The following is a 24,531-nucleotide window of genomic DNA, read 5'->3' on the forward strand; positions in this document are numbered from 1 at the left end:
GACGCGGCGGCCGACCCCTCCATTTAATTGAACCCCTGCGCATAATATCGCAGGGGCTCTCGGCAGCAGCCATACTTGTAGTGTCTCCCACCCGCCCTCCTCCTCTAACCAAAAAAAAGGACTCGGTGGAGTGTTTATAAGGTAAGGCTTTTTCGATTTCTCTGGTTTTATTGTGATTGGTAAAAACTTTTCGTTCCTTTTTCATTTAACTAAGTTTAAACTTAAGATTAAAAATGGCAGGAGATCTCAGACCCGTATCATGCTCCTCTTGCTCAATGTGGGAGCTCAGGGACACGGCTGATGTCCCTGACTCCTTCACGTGCAGGAAGTGTGTCCAGCTGCAGCTCTTGTTAGACCGCATGACGGCTCTCGAGCTGCGGATGGACTCACTTTGGAGCATGCGCGATGCTGAGGAGGTCGTGGATAGCACGTTTAGTGAATTGGTCACACCGCAGATTAGGATTGCTGAGGGAGAAAGGGAATGGGTGACCAAAAGGCAGAGAAAGAGCAGGAAGGCAGCGCAGGAGTCCCCTGCGGTCATCTCCCTCCAAAACAAGTATACCGTTTTGGATACTGTTGAGGGAGATGGCTCACCAGGGGAAGGCAGCAGTAGCCAGGTCCATGGCACCGTGGCTGGCTCTGCTGTTCCGAAGGGCGGGAAAAAGAGTGGAAGGGCTATAGTCGTAGGGGATTCGATTGTAAGGGGAGTAGATAGGCGGTTCTGTGGTCGAAAACGAGGCTCCCGAATGGTATGTTGCCTCCCAGGTGCACGGGTCAGGGACGTCTCAGATCGGCTGCAGAACATTCTGAAGGGGGAGGGTGAACAGCCAGTTGTCATTGTGCACATAGGCACTAATGATATAGGTAAAAAACGGGATGAGGTCCTACATGCAGAGTTTAGGGAGTTAGGAGCCAAGTTAAAAAGTAGGACCTCAAAGGTAGTAATCTCAGGATTACTACCAGTGCCACGTGATAGTCAGAGTAAAAATGAAAGAATAGTCAGGATGAATGCGTGGCTTGAGAGATGGTGCAGGAAGGAGGGGTTCAGATTTTTGGGACATTGGGACCGGTTCTGGGGGAGGTGGGACTATTACAAATTGGACGGTCTACACCTGGGCCGGACTGGAACCAATGTCCTTGGAGGTGCTTTTGCTAACGCTGTTGGGGAGGGTTTAAACTAATGTGGCAGGGGGATGGGAACCAATTGAGGTCAGTTGACAGTAAGGAGGTAGTAACGAAAGCCTGTAAGGAACTAGATAATGAAGTCAGTGTGACTAAGGGGAAGAGCAGGCAGGGAGCAGATGATGAATATAAAGGGACTGGTGGTCTGAGGTGCATTTGTTTTAATGCAAGAAGTGTAGTAGGTAAGGCAGATGAACTTAGGGCTTGGATTAGTACCTGGGAGTATGATGTTATTGCTATTACTGAGACTTGGTTGAGGGAAGGGCATGATTGGCAACTAAATATCCCAGGATATCGATGCTTCAGGCGGGATAGAGAGGGAGGTAAAAGGGGTGGAGGAGTTGCATTACTGGTCAAAGAGGATATCACAGCTGTGCTGAAGGAGGGCACTATGGAGGACTCGAGCAGTGAGGCAATATGGACAGAACTCAGAAATAGGAAGGGTGCGGTAACAATGTTGGGGCTGTACTACAGGCCTCCCAACAGCGAGCGTGAGATAGAGGTACAAATATGTAAACAGATTATGGAAAGATGTAGGAGCAACAGGGTGGTGGTGATAGGAGATTTTAATTTTCCCAACATTGACTGGGATTCGCTTAGTGTTAGAGGTCCAGATGGAGCAGAATTTGTAAGGAGCATCCAGGAGGGTTTTCTAGAGCAGTATGTAAATAGTCCAACTCGGGAAGGGGCCATACTGGACCTGGTGTTGGGGAATGAGCCCGGCCAGGTTGTTGAAGTTTCAGTAGGGGACTACTTTGGGAATAGTGATCACAATTCCGTAAGCTTTAAAATACTCATGGACAAAGACGAGAGTGGTCCAAAAGGGAGAGTGCTAAATTGGGGGAAGGCCAACTACACCAAAATTCGGCAGGAGCTGGGAAATGTAGATTGGGAGCAGCTGTTTGAAGGTAAATCCACATGTGATATGTGGGAGGCTTTTAAAGAGAGGTTGATTAGCGTGCAGGAGAGACATGTTCCTGTGAAAATGAGGGATAGAAATGGCAAGATTAGGGAACCATGGATGACAGGTGAAATTGTGAGACTAGCTAAGAGGAAAAAGGAAGCATACATAAGGTCTAGGCGGCTGATGAAAGATGAAGCTTTGAAAGAATATCGGGAATGTAGGACCAATCTGAAACGAGGAATTAAGAGGGCTAAAAGGGGTCATGAAATATCTTTAGCAAACAGGGTTAAGGAAAATCCCAAAGCCTTTTATTCATATATAAGGAGAAAGAGGGTAACTAGAGAAAGGATTGGCCCACTCAAGGACAAAGGAGGAATGTTATGCTTGGACTCAGAGAAAATAGGTGAGATTCTAAACGAGTACTTTGCATCGGTATTCACCGAGGAGAGGGACATGACGGATGTTGAGGTTAGGAACAGATGTTTGATTACTCTAGGTCAAGTCGGCATAAGGAGGGAGGAAGTGTTGGGTATTCTAAAGGGCATTAAGGTGGACAAGTCCCCAGGTCCGGATGGGATCTATCCCAGGTTACTGAGGGAAGCGAGAGAGGAAATAGCTGGGGCCTTAACAGATATCTTTGCAGCATCCTTAAACACGGGTGAGGTCCCGGAGGACTGGAGAATTGCTAATGTTGTCCCCTTGTTTAAGAAGGGTAGCAGGGAAAATCCAGGTAATTATAGACCGGTGAGCCTGACGTCAGTGATAGGGAAGCTGCTGGAGAAGTTACTGAGGGATAGGATCTATTCCCATTTGGAAGAAAATGGGCTTATCAGTGACAGGCAACATGGTTTTGTGCAGGGAAGGTCATGTCTTACCAACTTAAGAGAATTCTTTGAGGAAGTGACAAAGTTGATTGATGAGGGAAGGGCTGTAGATGTCATATACATGGACTTCAGTAAGGCGTTTGATAAGGTTCCCCATGGTAGGCTGATGGAGAAAGTGAAGGCGCATGGGGTCCAAGGTGTACTAGCTAGATGGATAAAGAACTGGCTGGGCAACAGGAGACAGAGAGTGGCAGTAGAAGGGAGTTTCTCAAAATGGAGACGTGTGACCAGTGGTGTTCCACAGGGATCCGTGCTAGGACCACTGTTGTTTGTGATATACATTAATGATTTGGAAGAAAGTATAGGTGGACTGATTAGCAAATTTGCAGACGACACTAAGATTGGTGGAGTAGCAGATAGTGAAGGGGACTGTCAGAGAATACAGCAGAATATAGATAGATTGGAGAGTTGGGCAGAGAAATGGCAGATGGAGTTCAATCAGGGCAAATGCGAGGTGATGCATTTTGGAAGATCCAATTCAAGAGTGAACTATACAGTAAATGGAAAAGTCCTGGGGAAAATTGATGTCCAGAGAGATTTGGGTGTTCAGGTCCACTGTTCCCTGAAGGTGGCAACGCAGGTAAATAGAGTGGTCAAGAAGGCATACGGCATGCTTTCCTTCATCGGACGGGGCATTGAGTACAAGAGTTGGCAGGTCATGTTACAGTTGTATAGGACTTTGGTTCGGCCACATTTGGAATACTGCGTACAGTTCTGGTCGCCACATTATCAAAAGGATGTGGATGCTTTGGAGAGGGTGCAGAGGAGGTTCACCAGGATGTTGCCTGGTATGGAGGGCGCTAGCTATGAAGAGAGGTTGAGCAGATTAGGATTATTTTCATTAGAAAGACGGAGGTTGAGGGGGGACCTGATTGAGGTGTACAAAATCATGAGAGGTATAGACAGGGTGGATAGCAAGAGGCTTTTTCCCAGAGTGGGGGTTTCAATTACTAGAGGACACGAGTTCAAAGTGAAAGGGGAAAAGTTTAGGGGGGGATATGCGTCGAAAGTTCTTTACGCAGAGGGTGGTGGGCACCTGGAACGCATTGCCAGCGGAGGTGGTAGATGCGGGCACGATGGAGTCTTTTAAGATGTATCTAGACAGATACATGAATGGGCAGGAAGAAAAGAGATACAGAACCTTAGAAAATAGGCGACATGTTTAGAGAGAGGATCTGGATCGGCGCAGGCTTGGAGGGCCGAAGGGCCTGTTCCTGTGCTGTAATTATCTTTGTTCTTTGTTCTTTGTTCAGCCGCTCAGTGCAGGCAGGCCGCCGACTTCACAATGTGCGGCGCGCTAATAAAATTCAGCCCATTAAATTGGTTTTACCTTTTATGTACAAAAACTGATAGGAGAAGTTAAAGACAGTAACACAATATTATCATTCAAATTATTTTTCTAGGCTGCTGCCATAAAGTTTGTGATCTATGGAAATTTATGACATAAAGCACTTGATTGTATTACTGTTGTGTTTTTTTTATTTCCAAAATATACTTTATTCATAAAAATCTGTAAAAAATACATGACAAAACAGTTCTAAACAGCACTACAAACAGTGCAAACGAGGTCAGTTTCCTTCAATACAATCATGAGATGCCTCACAACCCTTCCATTTCATTTTTCATGCCATATACATTTTACAGCAAACAAAAATGTTGCCAATACAGTTCGAGGGGTTTTCCATGGATCCAGCCCCTCCGTTCAGCTTGGTGGGGGGACCTTACACAGTGGTCTTTCCCCATTGAGCCTTTGCTGCGGCTGCCCCAAGCTTTAGTCCGCCCCTCAGCACGTAGTCCTGGACCTTGGAATGTGCCAGTCTGCAACATTCGGTCGTGAACAACTCTTTGCACTGGAAGACCAGCAAGTTTCGGGACGACCAAAGAGCATCTTTCACCGAATTGGTAGTCCTCCAGCAGCAGTTGATGTTTATCTCAGTGTGCTTCCCTGGGAACAGCCCGGAGAGCACAGACTCCTGTGTTACAGAGCTGCTTGGGATGAACCTTGACAAAAACCACTGCATCTCTTTCCACACCTGCTTTGCAAAGACACATTCCAGAAGGTGGGGGGCAACTGTCTCTTCTCCACCAGTTCAATCAGGGCAAATGCGAGGTGATGCATTTTGGAAGATCCAATTCAAGAGTGAACTATACAGTAAATGGAAAAGTCCTGGGGAAAATTGATGTACAGAGAGATTTCAGGTCCATTGTTCCCTGAAGGTGGCAACGCAGGTCAATAGAGTGGTCAAGAAGGCATACGGCATGCTTTCCTTCATCGGACGGGGTATTGAGTACAAGAGTTGGCAGGTCATGTTACAGTTGTATAGGACTTTGGTTCGGCCACATTTGGAATACTGCGTGCAGTTCTGGTCGCCACATTACCAAAAGGATGTGGATGCTTTGGAGTGGGTGCAGAGGAGGTTCACCAGGATGTTGCCTGGTATGGAGGGAGCTAGCTATGAAGAGAGGTTGAGTAGATTAGGATTATTTTCATTAGAAAGACGGAGGTTGAGGGGGGACCTGATTGAGGTGTACAAAATCATGAGAGGTATAGACAGGGTGGATAGCAAGAAGCTTTTTCCCAGAGTGGGGGATTCAATTACAAGGGGACACGAGTTCAAAGTGAAAGGGGAAAAGTTTAGGGGGGATATGCGTGGAAATTTCTTTACGCAGAGGGTGGTGGGTGCATGGAACGCTTTGCCAGCGGAGGTGGTAGACGCGGGCATGATAGCGTCTTTTAAGATGTATCTAGACAGATATATGAATGGGCAGGAAGTAAAGAGATACAGACCCTTAGAAAATAGGTGACAGGTTTAGATAGAGGATTTGGATCGGCGTAGGCTTGGAGGGCCGAAGGGCCTGTTCCTGTGCTGTAATTTTCTTTGTTCTTTGTTTGTTCACCACAGCCACTGCGAGGGCATTATGCGGAGGGGGTGAGACTTCGGGCGTGCAGGAAGGATGTGATGGGGAGGGCTCTTCTCACCACCAGCCAAGCTACATCTTGGTGTTTGTTTGAAAGTTCTGATGATGAGGCATTCCACCAAATGACTTTGGTGGTCTGCTCGGGGAACCATTCGACAGGATCCACCATCTCCTTTTCCCTTAGGGCCTTGAGGACATTCTGTGCAGACCACTGCCTGATGGATCGGTGGTCAAAGGTGTTTTTCCGCAGAAACTGTTCCACAAAGGATAGGTGGTACGGCACAGTCCAACCGGATGGAGCGTTCCGCGGCAATGTGATCAGGCCCATCCTTCGCAACACCGGGGACAGATAGAACTTCAGCACGTAGTGACACTTGGAGTTTGCGTACTGGAGGTCTACACACAGCTTGATGCAGCCGCACACTAAGGTAGTCATCAGGATGAGGGCGACGTTGGGTATATTTTTCCCGCCCTTATCCAGAGGTTTGAACATCGTGTCCCTCCGGACCCGGTCCATTTTGGATCCCCAGATGAAGCGGAAAATAGCTCGGGTGACCGCCACAGCGCAGGAGTGGGGTATGGGCCAGACCTGCGCCACATACAGCAACAACGTGAGCGCTTCGCACCTGATGACCAGGTTCTTACTCACAATGGAGAGAGATCGCTGCTCCCACATGCACAGCTTGTGTTGTACCCTGGTATTCTGTACAGATTGCTTTCAATGCAATGTATGCACGAAAGCCAATAAACATAGTCAGGCTCAAGGTTTCCATTGCACTTTAAAGTTCGACTAGATTGAACAAGAAATGGATAACCTTTTGGAAAGCTAACAGACAAGAACATAATTTCATTAAAAGTGATTTCCTTAAATTTTCAGGACACTGAACAACTGATTTTGTATTTTCTTTTAAGTGGCACTGTCTCTTCACAAGAAATTCACACTTGGGAAACCAATTATTGTTTGGGAAATAAAAGAAGACAGAAAAGCTCGATACCTTGCTTGCCAAAATAACGTGAGACACAGTTGACGTAACAGCAATACCTTGCAATGTAAATTATGCTGCTGCTTAAACTAATGAAGATGGAATCCCTTTAAATTATTTACAAAGGCTACAAAAGTGATACCATGGTAGGAGGGAAAGTAAGTTGTCAAGAGGAGGTAAAGAGTCTACAAAGTGATATTGTTACGAGAGTGCTTCTATTTTTTTGTAAAATATGTTTTAAGGACTTGGAGTTGAATTATGGACATAGATTCATTTGGAATCTTGAAGAGATGCTGAACTTTGTGTTTTTGAAAGAAGTAACCAGAAGCTCCTGGACGCTACTCTGAGTATTCAAGTCATGGACACACAAGACTACACATATTGGCATCAGTGTTAGGGATTGGGCATGCTCATGTCATTCCACCACACCTGCCCTGTGAATGAGATTGTGTCATCAGATGAGGGCAAGATTAGGTTTATGCCCATGATTGAATAACTCATTGTCTAGGCTCGCACATGAGCAAAGGATATTAGAATGAGGTATTTTAGGGTCTGTGCATCTATAACACTGCATGAGTCAGCGCATGCAGGAGAGTTGGGGTGAATTTTCTTTCCGCCTTGGAGCATTGATGAAATATAACAGCTTCATTTATTTAAAAGTATTCATGTAAGAAGTAGGGATTAGTTGAGTTTTCTTTCAAAGCTTCAGTAATAGTTTTTAATATTTGTTATAAAGCTCCTTTTTTGTTTTAGGGAGAAACTCTACATTGGCTTGCTTGTGCCTTATATGTGGCCTGTCGAAAAAGCATCACACCAACAGTTGGCAAGGGAATGATGGAAGGAAACGGTGTTTCACTGACAAGAATCCTCCGCTCATCAAAGTTAAGGTAACAGTTGTCCTTTATTCCATTTATTCCAAAGTTGGATGCAGGTATCCTGTTCACATCCCCCGCACTCGCAGTGGTTTTTGTACTTGGCCTTACAGCTGCAGTTAGAGCTAGATCTTTCGTACTCTCAGTCAGGGTCCCTTTCTTTGCATTGGCCTTATGTACCCCAGTAAGTCCCATGATATGTCACTTCTCTTGTAAACAAGGGAGGCGATGGCGCAGTGGTATTGTCACTGGACTAGTAACCCAAAGACCCAGGGTATTGTTCTGGGGACATGGGTTTGTATCCCACCACAGCAGAAGGTAGAATTTGAATTCAATTAATAAATCTGGAATTGAAAAAGCTAGTCTAATGATGGCCATGAAACCATTATCGATTGTTGTAAAAACCCATCTGGTTCACTAATGTCCTTTAGGGAAGGAAATTTGCCGTCCTTACCTGATCTGGCCTACGTGTGGCTCCAGACCCGCAGCAATGTGGTTGACTCTTACATGCCCTCTGAAATGGCCTAACAAGCCACTCAGTTGTATCTAACCGCTACGAAGTCAATAAAGAATGAAACCGGACGGTCCACGCAACATCGACCTAGGTACCGGAAACGACTAAGGCAAACCCAGCCCTGTCGACCCTGCAATGTCCTCCTTACTAACATCTGGGGCTTGTGCCAAAGTTGGGAGAGCTGTCCCACAGACGAGTCAAGCAGCAGCCTGACAGAGTCATACTCACAGAATCATACCTTACAGACAATGTCCCAGACACTGTCCCCAGGTATGTCCTGTCCCACCAGCAGGACAGACCCAGCAGAGGCGGTGGCACAGTAGCATACAGTCAGGAGGGAGTTCCCCTGGGAGTCCTCAACAGTGACTCCGGACGCCATGAAGTCTCATGGCATCAGGTCAAGCATGGGCAAGGAAATCTCCGGCTGATTACCACCTATCGTTCTCCCTCAGCTGATTAATCAGTACTCCTCCATGTTGAACACCACTTGGAGGAAGCACTGAGGGTGGCAAGGGCACAGAATGTACTCTGGGTGGGAGATTTCAATGTCCATCACCAAGAGTAGCTCGGTAGCACCACTACTGTCCAAGCTGGCCGAGTCCTAAAGGACATAGCTGCTAGACTGGGTTTGCGGCAGGTGGTGATAGAACCAACAAGAGGGACAAACATACTTGACCTCATTCTCACCAATCTGCCTGCTGCAGATGCATCTGTCCATGACAGTATTGGTAGGAGTAACCACCGCACAGTCCTTGTGGAGACAAAGTCCCACCTTCACATTGAGGATACCCACTATCGTGTTGTGTGGCGCTACCACCGTGCAAAATGGGATAGGTTTCGAACAGATCTAGCAATGCAAAACTGGGCATCCATGAGGCGCTGTGGGCCATCAGCAGCAGCAGAATTGTACTCAACCACAATCTGTAACCTCATGGCACGGCATATCCCCCACTCGACCATTGCCATCAAGCCGGGGGACCATCTCTGGTTCTTTGAAGAGTGCAGGAGGGCATGCCAGGAGCAGCACCAGACATACCTCAAAATGAGGTGTCAACCTGATGAAGCTACAGCCCAGGATGACTTGTGTGCGAAACTGCGTCAGCAGCATGCGATAGACAGAGCTAAGCAATCTCATAAACAACGGATCGGATCTAAGCTCTGCAGTCGTGCCATGTCCAGCCGTGAATGGTGGTGAACAACTAAACAACCAACTGGAGGAGGTGGCTTGAAATATATCCCCATCCTCAATAATGGGGGAGCCCAGCACATCAGTGCAGAAGATAAGGCTGATGCATTTGCAACAATCTTCAGCCAGAAGTGCCGAGTTGATAATCCCTCTTTGCCTCCTCCTGAAGTCCCCAGCATCATAGATGTCAGACTTCAGCCAATTCTATTCACTCCACGTGATATTAAGAAACGACTGAAGGCACTGGATACTGCAAAGGCTGTGGGCCCTGACATTCCAGCAATAGTACTGAAGACCTGTGTTCCAGAACTTGCTGTGCCCCTAGCCAAGCTGTTCCAGTACAGCTACAACACTGGCATCTACCCGGCAATGTGACAAATTACCCAGGTATGTCCTGTACACAAAAAGCAGAACAAATCCAACCTAGCCAATTACCGCCCCATCAGTATACTCTCAATCATCAGTAAAGTGATGGAAGGTGTCATCAACAGTGCTATCAAGCGGCACTTGCTTAGCAATAACCTGCTCAGTTTGAGTTCTGCCAGGGCCACTCAGCCCCTGACCTTATTACAGCCTTGGTTCAAACATGGTCGAAAGAGCTGAACTTAAGACCTGAGGTGAGAGTGACTGCCCTTGACATCAAGGCAGCATTTGACTGTGTATGGCATAAAGGAGCCCTAGCAAAACTGGAATCGATGGGAATCGGGAAAACTCTCCACTGGTTGGGGTCATACCTAGCACAAAGCAAGATGATTGTGTTTGTTGGAGGTCAATCATCTGAGCTCCAGGACATCACTGCAGGAATTCCTCAGGGTAGAATCCTAGGCCCAACCATCTTCAGCTGCTTCATCAATGCTCTTCCTTCAATCATAAGGTCAGAAGTAGGGATGTTCACTGATGATTACACAATGTTCAGCATCACTTGCGACTCCTCAGATACTGAAGCAGTCCATGTAGAAATGCAGCAAGATCTGGGCAATATTCAGGCTTGGGCTGATAAGTGGTAAGTAACATTCATGCCACACAAGTGCCAGGCAATGACCATCTCCAACAAGAGAGAATCTAACCATGTCCCCTTGACATTCAAGAGCATTACCATTGACCAGAAACTGAACTGGAGTAGCCATATAAATACCGTGGCTAAAAGAGCAGGTCAGAGGCTAAGAATCCAGTGGCGAGGCAAAGTGAGGAGATAGCAGAGGCTCTGACACAAATTTTCAAATCCTCTCTGGCCACAGGAGAGGTACCAGAGGACTGGAGGACAGTGAATGTGGTACCATTATTTAAGATGGGTAGCAGGGATAAACCAGGTAATTACAGGCCAGTGAGTCTAACATCAGTAGTAGGGAAACTATTGGAAAAAATTCTGAGGAACAGGATTAATCCCCACTTGGAGAGGCAGGCATTAATCAGGGATAGTCAGCATGGCTTTGTCAGGGGGAGGTTGTGTCTAACTAACTTGATTGAATTTTTTGAGGAGGTGACTAGATGTGTAGATGAGGGTGAAGCAGTTGATGTAGTCTACATGGACTCCACTCAGACTTTTGATAAAGTCCCGCATGGGAGATTAGTTAAGAAGATAAGAGCCTATGGGATCCAGGGCAATTTGGCCAATTGAATCCAAAATTGGCTTAGTGGCAGGAGGCAGAGGGTAATGGTCGAGGGTCGTTTTTGCGATTGGAAGCCTGTGACCAGTGGTGTACCGCAGGGATCGGTGCTGGGACCCTTGCTGTTTGTAGTGTACATTAATGATTTAGACGTGAATATAGGAGGTATGATTAGTAAATTTGTAGATGACACGATAATTGGTGGTGTTGTAAATAGTGAGGAGGAAAGCCTTAGATTACAGGATGATATAGATGGGTAAGATGGGTGGAGCAGTGGCAAATGGAATTTAATCCTGAGAAGTGTGAGGTGATGCATTTTGGAAGGACTAGCAAGGCAAGAGAATATACATTGGATAGTAGGACCACAGGAAGCACAGAGGGTCAGAGGGACCTTGGGTGTATGTGTGCATAGATCACTGAAAGCAGCAGCACAGGTAGATAAGGTGGTTAGGAAGGCATATGGGATACTTGCCTTTATTAGCCAAGGCGTAGAATATAAGAGCAGGGAGGTTATGATGGAGCTGTATAAAACGCTAGTTAGGCCACAGCTGGAGTACTGTGTACAGTTCTGGTCACCACACTATAGGAAGGATGTGATTGCACTAGAGAGGGTGCAGCGGAGATTCACCAGGATGTTGCCTGGGTTTGAGCATTTCAGCTATGAAGAGAGACTGAAAAGGCTGGGGTTGTTTTCCTTAGAGCAGAGAAGGCTGAAGACGGACCTGATTGAGGTATGCAAAATTATGAGGAGCATTGCTAGGATAGATAGGAAGAAACATTATTCCCTTAGCGGAGGTGTCAATAACCAGGGATCATAGGTTTAAGATAAGTGGCAAGAGGTTTAGAGGGGATTTGAGGAAAAATATTTTCACCCAGAGGGTGGTTGGAATCTGGAACACACTGCCTGAAGGGGTGGTAGAGGCAGTAACCCTCACAACATTTAAGAAGTATTTAGATGAGCATTTAATGCCATAGCATACAAGGCTATGGGCCAAGTGCTGGAAAATGGGATTAGAATAGATAGGTGCTTCACGGCTGGCACAGACACGATGGGCCGAAGATCCTGTTTGCCATATAACTCTATGACTCCCCAAAGCCTGTCCACCATCTACAAGGCACAAGTCAGGAGTGTGATGGAATACTCTCCACTTGCCTGGATGGGTGCAGCTCCAACAACACTCAAGAAGCTCAAAATTAGCACCCTATCCACAAACATTCACCCCCTCCACCACCACGCACAGTGGCAGCAGTGTGTACCATCTACAAGATGCACAGCACCAAGGCTCCTTCGACAGCACCTTCCAAACCCGCGACCTCTACCACCTAGAAGGACAAGGGCAGCAAATGCATGGGAACACCACTACCTGCAAGTTCCCCTCCAAACCACACACCATCCTGACTTGGAGCTATATTGCTGTCGCTGGGTCAAAATCCTGGAACTCCCTTCCTAACAGCACTGTGGGTGTACCTACGCCACACGGACTGCAGCGGTTCAAGAAGACAGCTCACCACCACCTTCTCAAGGGCAATTAGGGATGGGCAATAAATGCAGGCCTGGCCAGCAAAGCCCACATCCCATGAATGAATAAAAATAAACTCCCTTTGTTAGAAGACACCTGTGGTTTTCTTAGCTGAAGACATGTGACATCTAGTAAATATTTTTAAACAGAGTCCTTCCAGTGACCCTTTTAAAAATCATATCCGTGGAATCCCTTCAATCTCAAATGAATCCATCTCCACAATTCTAAAACACAAGTCCTCAAAAAATATTAACAAATGGAAGTATTTTCATAACACCTGAAATATCAGATCTTTGCTGTGACATTGTTTGTGGTTTCCTTGTTAACATATATGCTTATACAACTCACTGGCTTTAGCATATTATTTCATTTCATCCCAGTAGTCTGCACCATAGAGAAGATTTATGAAGTTCGGCTGCTTAAAAAGCTTTTTATCACAATCCTTACCCCTTTTCAAAATTCAACCTGTTGCAAAGAATTATTGTCATTAATTTATTTTGGTTTATTTCTGTATTTTTATTGTTACAAGAGTTACCAAGTGCAGAGGAGCTGATTTAAAATTGGTAGAAATGATGATTAATCTGTAGTACTTTGTGGTACACTGCATTAGAACACTAGTCTACAACTGGTGGAACCTATTTCAATGAGTCCCCAGCCCCAGTCACATTTAACCTCAGACAGGGGTCAGCAACCTTAATAATAAGAGCCATTTTTTAACTGTAGTCAAAAAGGCAATATCTCATGAGCTGCAGTGTTGTTACTCAAATACCAATAATAATGAAAAACAAGACAGAGACACAATTACGGATTTCAATGCAGCACCTTTTTACTGACACTCATTTACCTACCTGCAAAGAACAATCTTGCAATGTCATCAACATCGCCCGATTCATCACAAGCTATCGGAATGCCTGGAGCTGAATTTATATCTTTAATCAGCTGGCTGGTGATATCTGCGGCCATTTTCACTGTTCTGTCCCTCATGGTCTTTGCAGATAACAGCATGTCTTTAATTTTTTAAATAATTTTTTTTTTTTTAAATCACTGTACTTTGATACTTTGATAAAGCACTCTTTTCCATATTTACCATCTGTGACCAGCTTTCCTCATTTCACAATCTCTTGAGCTGGCACAAAACTAGCAGTAGTTGAGATACTTGATGATTTCACCCACTTAGTGAACGTGTTCCTAGATTTGTCTGCCTTGTTCTTCAGCTTCATCCACAGCTTTTGTTCTGGCATTTCCAACTGGACAATTTTCGGCAAAGGTAATGTGCTTTTTAGTAAAATGCCTCTCGATTTAATTTTTTGTTGTTGATGAATTTCTCATTGCAAATGAGATACACAGGGAGGCCAGCTGAATTAGAGATGAATGTGAATGAATCAGTCCATTTGGTTTGAATTTCTCAATTTTTATTCTTGATTTTTTTCTTTTTTTTTGTAACCATTTCAACCCCTCTATCCCAATTTTTTCAAATTAAATTCAAATGCTGATCCATTTTTTAAACAAGTGTCAACCTTAACATTCTGCACAAAACTACTGATGATTGTCACAAACTTCTGTTTCTTAAAATAAATCTAATTTTTTTGTAGCAAAACAGCCTCAAAATAAGGGCCAGTTAGTTCTTCTCTTGATATATATGTCTACGTCTGCGAGTGACTTGCGTGATTGGCTAGCAGGCAATACATAAGCCATTAATGCGACGACGCATTATGTCACTTTGCTCGGCAAACTAGTGCAACTGTAACTTGTGACTTTTGATCCTAACAAGTTTTCGATAGAATTTCATATTTTTGTGATTAAACATTTCACAAGTTCTAGTGTTATCTGTTAAAATATCCATCACCAAGGATATTTTTAGATATCTGATATTCTTTTTAAATTAGAAACACGTTTAGATAACTATTTTCTAAAAATTGATATTGAGGAAAAAATAGGTTTGATGGATCAACTGCACAAATCCTGCATGAGCCACATGCGGCTCCAGAGCTGCAAATTGCCAACCCCTGTTCGAGGAGATGGATTAATGAAAAGTGTATCAAAAATGCAAAAAAGTATAATTGTTACTGTAGTAAACTTTATTTGCTGCACAAGCATTTGCTACAACTTCCTGAACTTCTGTAATAACAGCAATACTCAAATTGACAAAATTCATAGAAGAGCTAAAATTAGAGGTTTAACTCTCCTACATTGGCATCACCAATTGTTTCACTTTCGGTAGTCTGAGTCTTTCAGTAAATCTCATTTATCTTCACTGTGCTCCATTCTTACTCGGTTTACAGCCTAATTCAGTTCTTCAGCAAGATGAAGAAATGGGCAGACATGGCCAACTTATCCCAAGAATTCAGGGAACGAGTGGAGCAGCTGGAAAGGAATTTTGAAGTCTCAACTGTTATTTTCAAAAAATTTGAACCTATATTTTTGGACATGTTTCAAAACCATCACGAGGACCAGCCTCGGTTTCAAAGAAGCAGAAAACAGAGGTAAGTTATTTCCCTGTTTAATCATGGCAGCCTTAATCTCAAGTGTAATCTTAGCACTTTGGTGGTTGCATATTAGATTGCTAACCTACAAATTTAAATCCCATACTAAAGCATTGGACAGCAGTGATGTGCTCTCTTGGAGAAGGTGGCTGATGTGAAGAGCTGTTTCTGGAAGCAGAGGATGTACGCAATATAAACTCAAGGAAATATATCGTGAGAAGGAAGGCATTTGTTCAGTGACAGTGTCAACAAAATGTAAATTTGTATGACAGAAAGTCAGCCAACTAACCTTTGGGTTTTTCCATTATATTATCCTGTGTTGAAGGCAGAAACCTATCCTGGGATATGTTTCTGTGGGTGGTAACTTTGGCTTTCCACAGTTATATAGTCCAGTAACACTGACTGTCCAGTCCCACGTGAATAGTGCCTTCTGGAGTCAGGCACCTGTGAAATTGCCCCAGCAAGAATCACTGCTTTCAGAAGAGAAGTAAAGAGAAAAGATTGGAGGAACATGATTAAGGTGGGGGCAAGGGGGAGGAGGTTGCGTTGGTGGTAATGACTTGCTTTCTCCATGTATCTCTTTTGTCCTATTCTATCCCAGTTATGTGAGCAGTCTCTAGGTATCGTCCAATGTAACAATGTTGAATCTGGTAATGAGGTTAAAAAATGTTGTCCTGATGGTTTTGTGGCTTTGCACAATGAATAATTAAGTCATATGGCTCAGCAAGCCCCAGGTTTGATCATCTGATCTGTGCAGTATCAGCCTTGTTTTTATTCGTTTGTGGGATATGGGTGTCACTGGCTAAGCCAGCATTTATTGCCCATCCCTAATTGTCCTTGAACTGAGTGGCTTGCTAGGCCATTTCAGAGGACATTTAAGAGTCAACCACATGTAGGCCAGACCAGGTTAGGACGGCAAATTTCCTTCCCAAAAGGACATTAGTGAACTAAATGGGGTTTTTACAACAATCGGCAGTGTTTTCGTGGCCACCGTTAAACTAGCTTTTTAATTCCAGATTTATTAATTGAATGCAAATTTCAGCATCTGCCATGGTGGAATTCAAGCCCATGTCCCTAGAGCATTAGCCTGGGCTTTGGATTACTAGTCCAGTGACATTACCACTACGCCATCCCCTCCCCTACATGAGCCATGTGTGGTAGGTGTACAGTACTATAGTTGGACTGTGTGTGCATGTATAATTTGGCTAAGAACAGTGCCAAATTTGTGTTTAATGCCCTTTTGTTTGAATAGACTGTCAGTAGTCACTGTCAAGTCTCACACATGAATAATGGGCTACTGGGGTGAGGTATTGGAGTCTGAAAGGTGTCATTGAAACAATACCCCATCAAGAAATCAACACCTTCAGGGGAGAATTGAGAAAATTCAAAGAGTCATAGGGTCATTTTTATGGCACAGAAGGAGGCTATTCAGTATATTGAGTCCATGCCAGCTCTCCACAGAGCTATGGTGTCAGTCCCAATCCCCACCTCAACCCCCGTAGCCCTGCAAGTCTATTTCTCTCCGGTGTCCATCCAACTTCCTCCTGAAGTCAGTGATTGGCTCCGCTTCCACCACACTTGAGGGCAGTGAGTTCTGGGTCATTACCATCCGCTGCGCACAAAAGTGCTTCCTCGTATTCCCCCTGCATCTTTTGCCCAAAACTTTCAAGTTGTGTCCCCTAGTCCTTGTACCATTTGTTAATGGGAACAGTTTTTCCTTGTCTAACTTATCTAAACCTGTCATAATATTGTACAGTTCTATTAAATGAAAGATACTCTGTTTATAATGCAGTGCTGTGCTCCTTGTCTTACAGGCGCCTCCCATGCAGTGCAACTGATGCTTTTAATTTTTGCTGGACCTTGTTTGTGTATACTAAAGGTAAGCGACTTTGCTCTTCTGTTATCCATCCTGTCAGTTCTGGTGGTTGCTAGCAAAATACAAGTTATACTATATAGAACAGTCCTGCTTCCCTGAGTATTATTTCTTCATATTGTCACTTCACCTCATTTCACTCTTTTATTTCAGAGTGATTGTAAGTGGGTAACAATGTTCCAGAGGTTCCTTTCTGGGCCTATGTTGTGAAATAGAGGGAGTGGTGTCCAAATTGGTTCTAGACAATACTAAAATAGTAAGCATAGTAAATAATTCTGAGAGCTAAAGGAAGTTGCAAGGGGACCAAATGCTGGAAGGTGGGATTTGAATGGGTGGATCATTTTTCAGCCAGCACAGACACGATTGGCCAAGTGGCCTCTTTCTTTGCCTTAAACTTTCTATGATTCTATATTGATTAAATTGTAGAATTGGCAAAAAAAACTAGAAGAAATTCAATGTCACTGAATATAAGTTGGTTTAAAAAAAAATTCTTTGAATAAGCAAAAGAGAGTGATGTAAAAGAACAGAGGGATTTGCAGATTTAGGTTCACAGGCAGCACCGCAAGTGGAAAAGGTCATAAAAAAGCTGATGCAATACTGGGATTTGTGGCAAGAGGTATAAAATATAAAAGTTGATATGTAATCGTGAATCTGATTAAAACTTTAAGTCAGACTGTCTGCGGTGACTAGCTAGGCCGTTTCAGAGGGCATTTAAGAGTTAACCACATTGCTGTGGGCCTGGAGTCACATGTAGGCTCCTAGTATTTTTGCCAATTCTACAATCTAATCAATATAGAATCATAGAAAGTTTAAGGCACAGAAAGAGGCCACTTGGCCCATCGTGTCTGTGCCGGCTGAAAAACGATCCACCCATTCTAATCCCACCTTCCAGCATTTGGTCCCCTTGCAACTTCCTTTAGCTCTCAGAATTATTTATTATGCTTACTATTTTAGTATTGTCTGGAACCAATTTGGACACCACTCCCTCTATTTCTCTATTTCACAACGTAGGCCCAGGTAAGGACAACAGATTTCCTTCCCGAAGGGACATTAGTGAACCAGATGGGTTTTTACAACAATTGACAATGGTTTCATGGCCACTATTCCCATACCATAGGAAGGATGTTGAGGCAAAGAGAGGGTATTTTGCAGATTTATTAGGATGCTGCCTGGTATAAGGAATGACTTGAAAAATTGAGGTTGGTTTTGTTTACAATAGAGACGAAGGGGTAACTTGATAGAAGTATTAAAAAAAAGAACGGCCTCCTTCTGTGCTGCAAGATTCTATAATATAACACCTTTCAAAGACCTCAGGACGCCCCAAAACACTTAACAGCCAATTAAGTACGTTTAAAGTGTAGTCACTATTGTAATGTAAGAAACATGGCATCCAATTTGTGCACAGCAAGATCTCACAAAGTGATGACATAATGACCAGATGGCTTTTAGTGATGTTGTTTTGAGGGATAGATATTGGCCATGACATTGGAGAGAACTCCTTTGCTCTTTTTCCAATTTCTGACCCTCTCCCAAGCCCTCACTACCCCTCTCCCATACTCCTTGCCACGCGGTGCTCCAGTCTCCAGCCGCAGTCTAATGGGCTCCATCTCGCTGCCCCCGTGAGTCGGCCCCTTGCTCTCTAACCCGGCGGACCCACTCCCTCCTCCTTTGTTTCTCCTAGACGCACGTCATCATTGATGCAGGCAGCTGCCTAGGAAGTCGCTGGCTTTGACATCACAGTCACTGCATCTACATGTGCGCTCTCTGCAGTTGCAGCATCACTGAACGCAGCCGAGTTTTAATGTTGCAGGAAATACTATTTTTATAACTATTTTTCTGCCTGAAGAATGAGTTCAGATAGAGTCATAGAGTTATAGAGCTTTAAATTCTTCATAAAAATAGAAAATACTGGAAGCACTCAGCAGGTCAGGCAGCATTGGTAGAGAGAAACATCAAGCTATCATTTCAGGTCACTGACTTTTCATTGGTGTGTTTTGCAGGCAATTTCCGTATGATTGGAGATGACCTTGTAAATTCTTACCACCTCTTGCTTTGTTGCCTGGATCTCGTGTTTGGAAATGCTTTACTGTGTCCCAACAGAAAAGACCTTCTTAACCCAGGATTTGAAGGTAAGATGCTTTTGACCTGAGTATTATACAGAGCATGGTGCTAACCCTTTTGAAGCACTCTGTGGCAATAATCTAATCAAGAGCCTGCAATCGTCTCATAAGTGTTGCTAAAGCATGCAAGTTCCACGATTTCTGGAAACTTTTCATGCTTCCATTGACACTTTGCACTCCTTGTGAGCAAGGAGTCAGAAAATCACTTCTTAAATGGAACTTTATACATACATTTCCCATTTGAATTACAACATTTGAAGAACTTTCAAAAATCACAAACCTGTGACCAAGTGCTAGTGTTGACAACTCAATATCATTAGTTGCAATAGCAGGGACAGTGTTGTATAATGACCAGTATGTATAACCTATTGCACTACTCTGTTCTCTCTTATATTTTACAGTATTATACTAACTTGTTATTACAACCAAGTAGGAAATATTGATTTTTTTCAGCTGGTTTTTGAATCCATTTAGCTTGCCATGGGGCTCTGGCACCAGTACTGGGGAAGGAGAGAGCTGTTCGTTGAAACGGGCTTCATTTGAACCATGCTGGGACTAGTGTCCTGGCGAATCGTATAACTAGGGTTGTAGATAGGACTTTAAACTAATTAGTGGGGGGGCGGGGGGGAGGATTCAATTGAAAGTAAGTTTTTGTTATCATTCATGGCATGTAGGCATCGCTGGCTAGGCCAGCATTTATTGCCCATCCCTAATTGCCCTTGAGAAGGTTCTGGTGAGCTGCCTTCTTGAACTGCTGCAGTCCATGTGGGGTACGCATACCCACAGTGCTGTTCGGAAGGGAGTTCCAGGATTTTGACCCAGCGACAGTGAAGAAACGGCGATATAGTTACAATCAGGATGGTGTGTGACTTGGAGGGGAACTTGCAGGTGGTCTAGTTGGTAGAGGTCGCAGGTTTGGAAGGTGCTGTCGAAGGAGCCTTGGTGCGTTACTGCAGTGCATCTCGTAGATGGTAAACATAGAAAATAGGAGCAGGAGTAGGCCATTCGGCCCTTCGAGCTTGCTCCACCATTCATTAAGATCATGGCTGATCATCCAATTCAGTAACCTTTTCCCACTTTCCCCCCATATCCTTTGATCCCTCTCGCCCCAATAGCTATACCTAACTTCTTCTTGAAAATATTCAGTGTTTTGGCCTTAACTACTTTCTGTGGTAGCAAATTCCACAGGCTCACCACACTCTGGGTGAAGTAATTTTTCCTCATCTCAGTCCTGAAAGGTTTACCCCATATTCTTAGTCTATGACCCCTGGTTCTGGACTCCCCCACCATCGGGAACATCCTTCCTGCATCTACCCTGTCAAGTCCTGTTAGAATTTTATAGGTTTCTATGAGATTCCCCCCACCCCTCACTCTTCTGAACTCCAGCGAATATAATCCTAACCGACTCGATCTCTCCTCATACGTCAGTCTCACCATCCCAGGAATCAGTCTGGTAAACCTTCGCTGCACTACCTCCACAGCAAGAACATCCTTCCTCAGATAAGGAGACCAAAACTGCACACAATATTCCAGGTGTGGCCTCACCAAGGCTCTCTATAATTGCAGCAAGGCATCCCTACTCCTGTACTCGAATTCTCTCGCTATGAAGGCCAACATACCATTTGCCTTTTTTACCGCTGTTGCACCTGCATGCTTACCTTCAGCGACTTGTGTACAAGAACACCCAGGTCTCATTGCATATTCCTCTCTGTCAGTTTATAGCCGTTCATATAATAATCTGCCTTCCTGTTTTTGCTACCAAAGTGGATAACCTCACATTTATCCACATTATATTGCATCTGCCATGCATTTGCCCACTCACTCAACTTGTTCAAATCACTCTGAAGCCTCTCTGCATCCTCCTCACAACTCGCCCTTCGACCCAGTTTTGTGTCATCTGCAAATTTGGAGATATTACATTTAGTTCCCTCATCTAAATCATTAATATATATTGTGAATAGCTGGGGTCCTCGCACCGATCCCTGCAGTACCCCACCAGTCACTGCCTGCCAATCGAAAAAAGACCCGTTTATTCCTGCTCTTTGTTTCCTGTCTGCCAACCAGTTTTCTATCCATTGCAGTACACTATGCCCAATCCCATGCGCTTTAATTTTACATGCTAATCTCTTATATGGTACACACAGCTGCCACTGTGCATCAGTGGTGGAGGGAGTGAATGTTTGTGGATGGGGTGCCAATCAAGCGGGCTGCTTTGTCCTGGATGGTGTCGAGCTTCTTGAGTGTTGTTGGAGCTGCACCCATCCAGGTAAGTGGAAAGTATTCCATAACACTCCTGACTTGTGCCTTGTAGATGGTGGACAGGCTTTGGGGAGTCAGGAGGTGAGTTACTCGCCACAGGATTCCTAGCCTCTGACCTGCTCTTGTAGCCACGGTATTTATATGGCTACTCCGGTTCAGTTTCTGATCAATGGTAGCCCTAGGATGCTGATAGTGGGGGATTCAGCGATGGTAATGCCATTGAATGTGAAGGGGAGATGATTAGACTCTCTCTTTTTGGAGATGGTCATTGCCTGGCACTTGTGTGGCGCGAATGTTACTTGCCCTGTTCAAAAAATCAAAAAGAAACGAGAGTGCAGCGGAGCAGGGTAGTGAAGAGGTGAACAGTGATCAAAGTGTGACAGGAGGGGGCAGAAAATATAAGCAGAAGAGTGCAGCAGAAATTAGAACCAGAATGAGTAATAATGGCAAAAAGTCAAAGCTTAAGGGTCTTTATCTGAATGCATGCAGCATTTGTAACAAGATAGATGAGTTGACGGCACAAATAGAAATAAATGAATATGACTTGATAGCTATTACGGAGACATGGTGGCAGGGTGACCAAGACTGGGAACTCAATATTCAAGGGTATTCGACGTTCTGGAAAAATGGGCAAAAAGGAAAAGGAGGTGGGGTAGCTTTGTTAATAAAGGAAGGTATCAGTGCAGTGGTGAGTAGTGATATAGGTGCATTAGATCATGAGGCGGAATCAGTTTGGGTGGAAATAAGGAATAGCAAGGGGGAAGAAGTCACGGGTGGGAGACGTCTATAGGCCTCCGAAGAGTTGCCTCACTGTAGGACAAAATATAAATCGGGAAATAACAGAGGCGTGTAAAAAGGGTGCTAAAATTGTTATGGGTGACTTTAATCTGCATGTTGATTGGACAGGTCAGATTGGCAGAGGTAACATGGAAGACGAATTTGTCGCATGCATCACGGATTGTTACTTCGAGCAATATGTTGCAGAACCTACCCTGGAAAAGGCTATTTTAGATCTAGTAATGTGTAATGAGGTAGGATTAATAAAAGATCTCGTAGTTAAGGATCCTCTAGGGGGAAGCGATCATATGGTAGAATTTCAAATTCAGTTTGAAGGCGAGCAACTTAAACCAGTGTCCTCAACTTAAACAAGGGCAATTACAGAGGTATGAAGAAAGAGTTGTCTAAAGCAGGCTGGGAAAATAGACTAAGGGGAAGGTCAGTGGATGAGCAGTGGCAGATATTTAAGCACATATTTCATAACGCTCAGCAAACATTTATCCCAGTCAAAAAGGACTTGATGAGAAGGATGAACCGCCCGTGGTTAACAAAGGCGGTCAAGGAGAGTATCCAATCAAAAACTGAGGCATACAAAGCGGCAAAAACTAATGGTAGGCCAGAGGATTGGGAATTTTTTTAGGAACAAGCAGCAGATGACTAAAAAGCTAATAAAGAGGGAGAAAATTGATTATGAAAGTAAATTGGCAAGGAATATAAAAACGAACAGCAAGAGCTTCTACAGGTATATAAAAAGAAAGGGAGTAGCTAAAGTGAACATGGGACCCTTGGAGGATGCGACTGGAGAGTTGATAACGGGGAACAGGAGAAATGGCAGATAATTTAAACCAATATTTTGTATCGGTCTTCATGGTGGAGGACACTATAAACATCCGACAGATATCAGATAAGTAAGGAGCTAATGGGAGGAAAGATCTTGTCTCTATCACGAGGGACAAAGTATTTGACAAACTAATGGGACTAAAGGCAGACAAGTCGCCAGGACCCTGATGGCCTGCATCCAAGGGTTTAAAGGAAGCAGCTACAGAGATAGTGGAGGCATTGGTCGAAATATTCCAGAACTCACTGGATTCCGGGAGGGTCCCAGCGGATTGGAAAACTGTTAATGTTCAAGAAGGGAGGGAGACAAAAAGCAGGAAACTATAGGCCAGTCAGCCTAAAAATCGGTCATTGGGAAAATGCTAGAGTCCATTATTAAGGAAGAAATAGCAGGACATTTAGAAAAGCTTAACGCAAGCAGAATCAACATGGTTATGTGAAAGGGAAATCATGTTTGACAAATTTGCTAGAGTTCTTTGAGGATATAACAAGCAGAGTTGATATAGTGTATTTGGATTTCCAGAAGGCATTCGGTAAGGTACCATGTAAAAGACTATTGCACAAGATAGGAGCTCACGGTATTGGGGGTAATGTATTAGTATGGATTGAGGATTGGTTAACTCACAGAAGACAGAGAGTCAGGATTAATGGATCTTCGTCAGATTGGAAAGGCGTAACTAGTGGAGTGCCACAAGGATCAGTCCTAGGGCCTCAATTATTTACTATCTATATTAATGACTTGGAGGAGGGGACAGAGTGTAATATATCCAAATTTGCTGACGATATTAAAATAGGTGGGAGGGCATGTTGTGATGAGGACATAAGGAATCTGCAAGGGAATATAGATAGGTTGAGTGGGCAAAAACTTGGCAGATGGAGTTTAATGTAGGAAAGTGAGAGGTCATGCACATTGATAGGAAGAATCAAAAGGCAGCCTATTATTGAAATGGAGAGAGACTCCAAAAAAGTGCAGCACAGAGGGATCTGGGTGTTCATGTGCATGAAACACAAAAGGTTAGCATGCAGGTGCAGCAAGTAATTAAGAAGGCAAATGGAATTTTGGCCTTTATTGCTCGGGGGTTGGAGTCTAAAAATAAGGAAGTCTTGTTACAACTGTACAGGGTGTTGGTGAGGCCACACCTGGAGTACTGTGTACAGTTTTGGTCCCCGTATTTAAGAAAGGATATACTGGCATTGGAGACAGTTCAAAAGAGATTCACTAGGCTGATTCCTGGGATGAAGGGGTTTACTTATCAAGAATGGCTAAACAGGTTAGGCCTTTATTCACTAGAGTTTAGAAGAATGAGGGGTGATCTTATTGAAACGTACAAGATTCTGAGGGGGCTTGACAGGGTCGATGTGGAGAAGATGTTTCCACTAGTAGGGGAATCTCGAACTAGGGGACATAGTTACAGAATAAGGGGACACTCATTTAAAAACTGAGATGCAAAGGAATTTCTTCTCTGAGGGTAGTAAATGTCTGGAATTCTCTACCCCAGAGAGTTGTGGAGGCTAGATTACTAAATGTATTTAAAGAGGAGGTAGATAGATTTTTGAAATATCGGGGAGTTGAAGGCTATGAGAAGCTGGCACGAAAGAGGAGTTGAGGTT

The 24,531-nt window shown here is 44.1% G+C and overlaps 1 protein-coding gene across 2 annotated transcripts in view; it reads left to right on the top strand.

Moving 5' to 3' along the window:
• The window catches only part of rbl1 (retinoblastoma-like 1 (p107)), a 154,275-nt gene that overhangs the window by 5,842 nt on the left and 123,902 nt on the right, over positions 1-24,531 (top strand). Inside the window, exons 2-5 of one of the 2 annotated variants that reach the window (XM_068048716.1) lie at positions 7,626-7,759; positions 14,854-15,054; positions 16,869-16,933; positions 18,928-19,056. In XM_068048716.1, the coding sequence (XP_067904817.1) occupies positions 7,626-7,759; positions 14,854-15,054; positions 16,869-16,933; positions 18,928-19,056 (529 nt within the window). The remainder of the gene's footprint in view (positions 1-7,625; positions 7,760-14,853; positions 15,055-16,868; positions 16,934-18,927; positions 19,057-24,531) is intronic. The other variant, XM_068048717.1, reaches the window with a different exon arrangement.

This window comes from Heterodontus francisci, chromosome 16 (assembly GCF_036365525.1).
Source record: "Heterodontus francisci isolate sHetFra1 chromosome 16, sHetFra1.hap1, whole genome shotgun sequence".
In the NCBI taxonomy this organism is placed as follows: Eukaryota; Metazoa; Chordata; class Chondrichthyes; order Heterodontiformes; family Heterodontidae; genus Heterodontus; species Heterodontus francisci.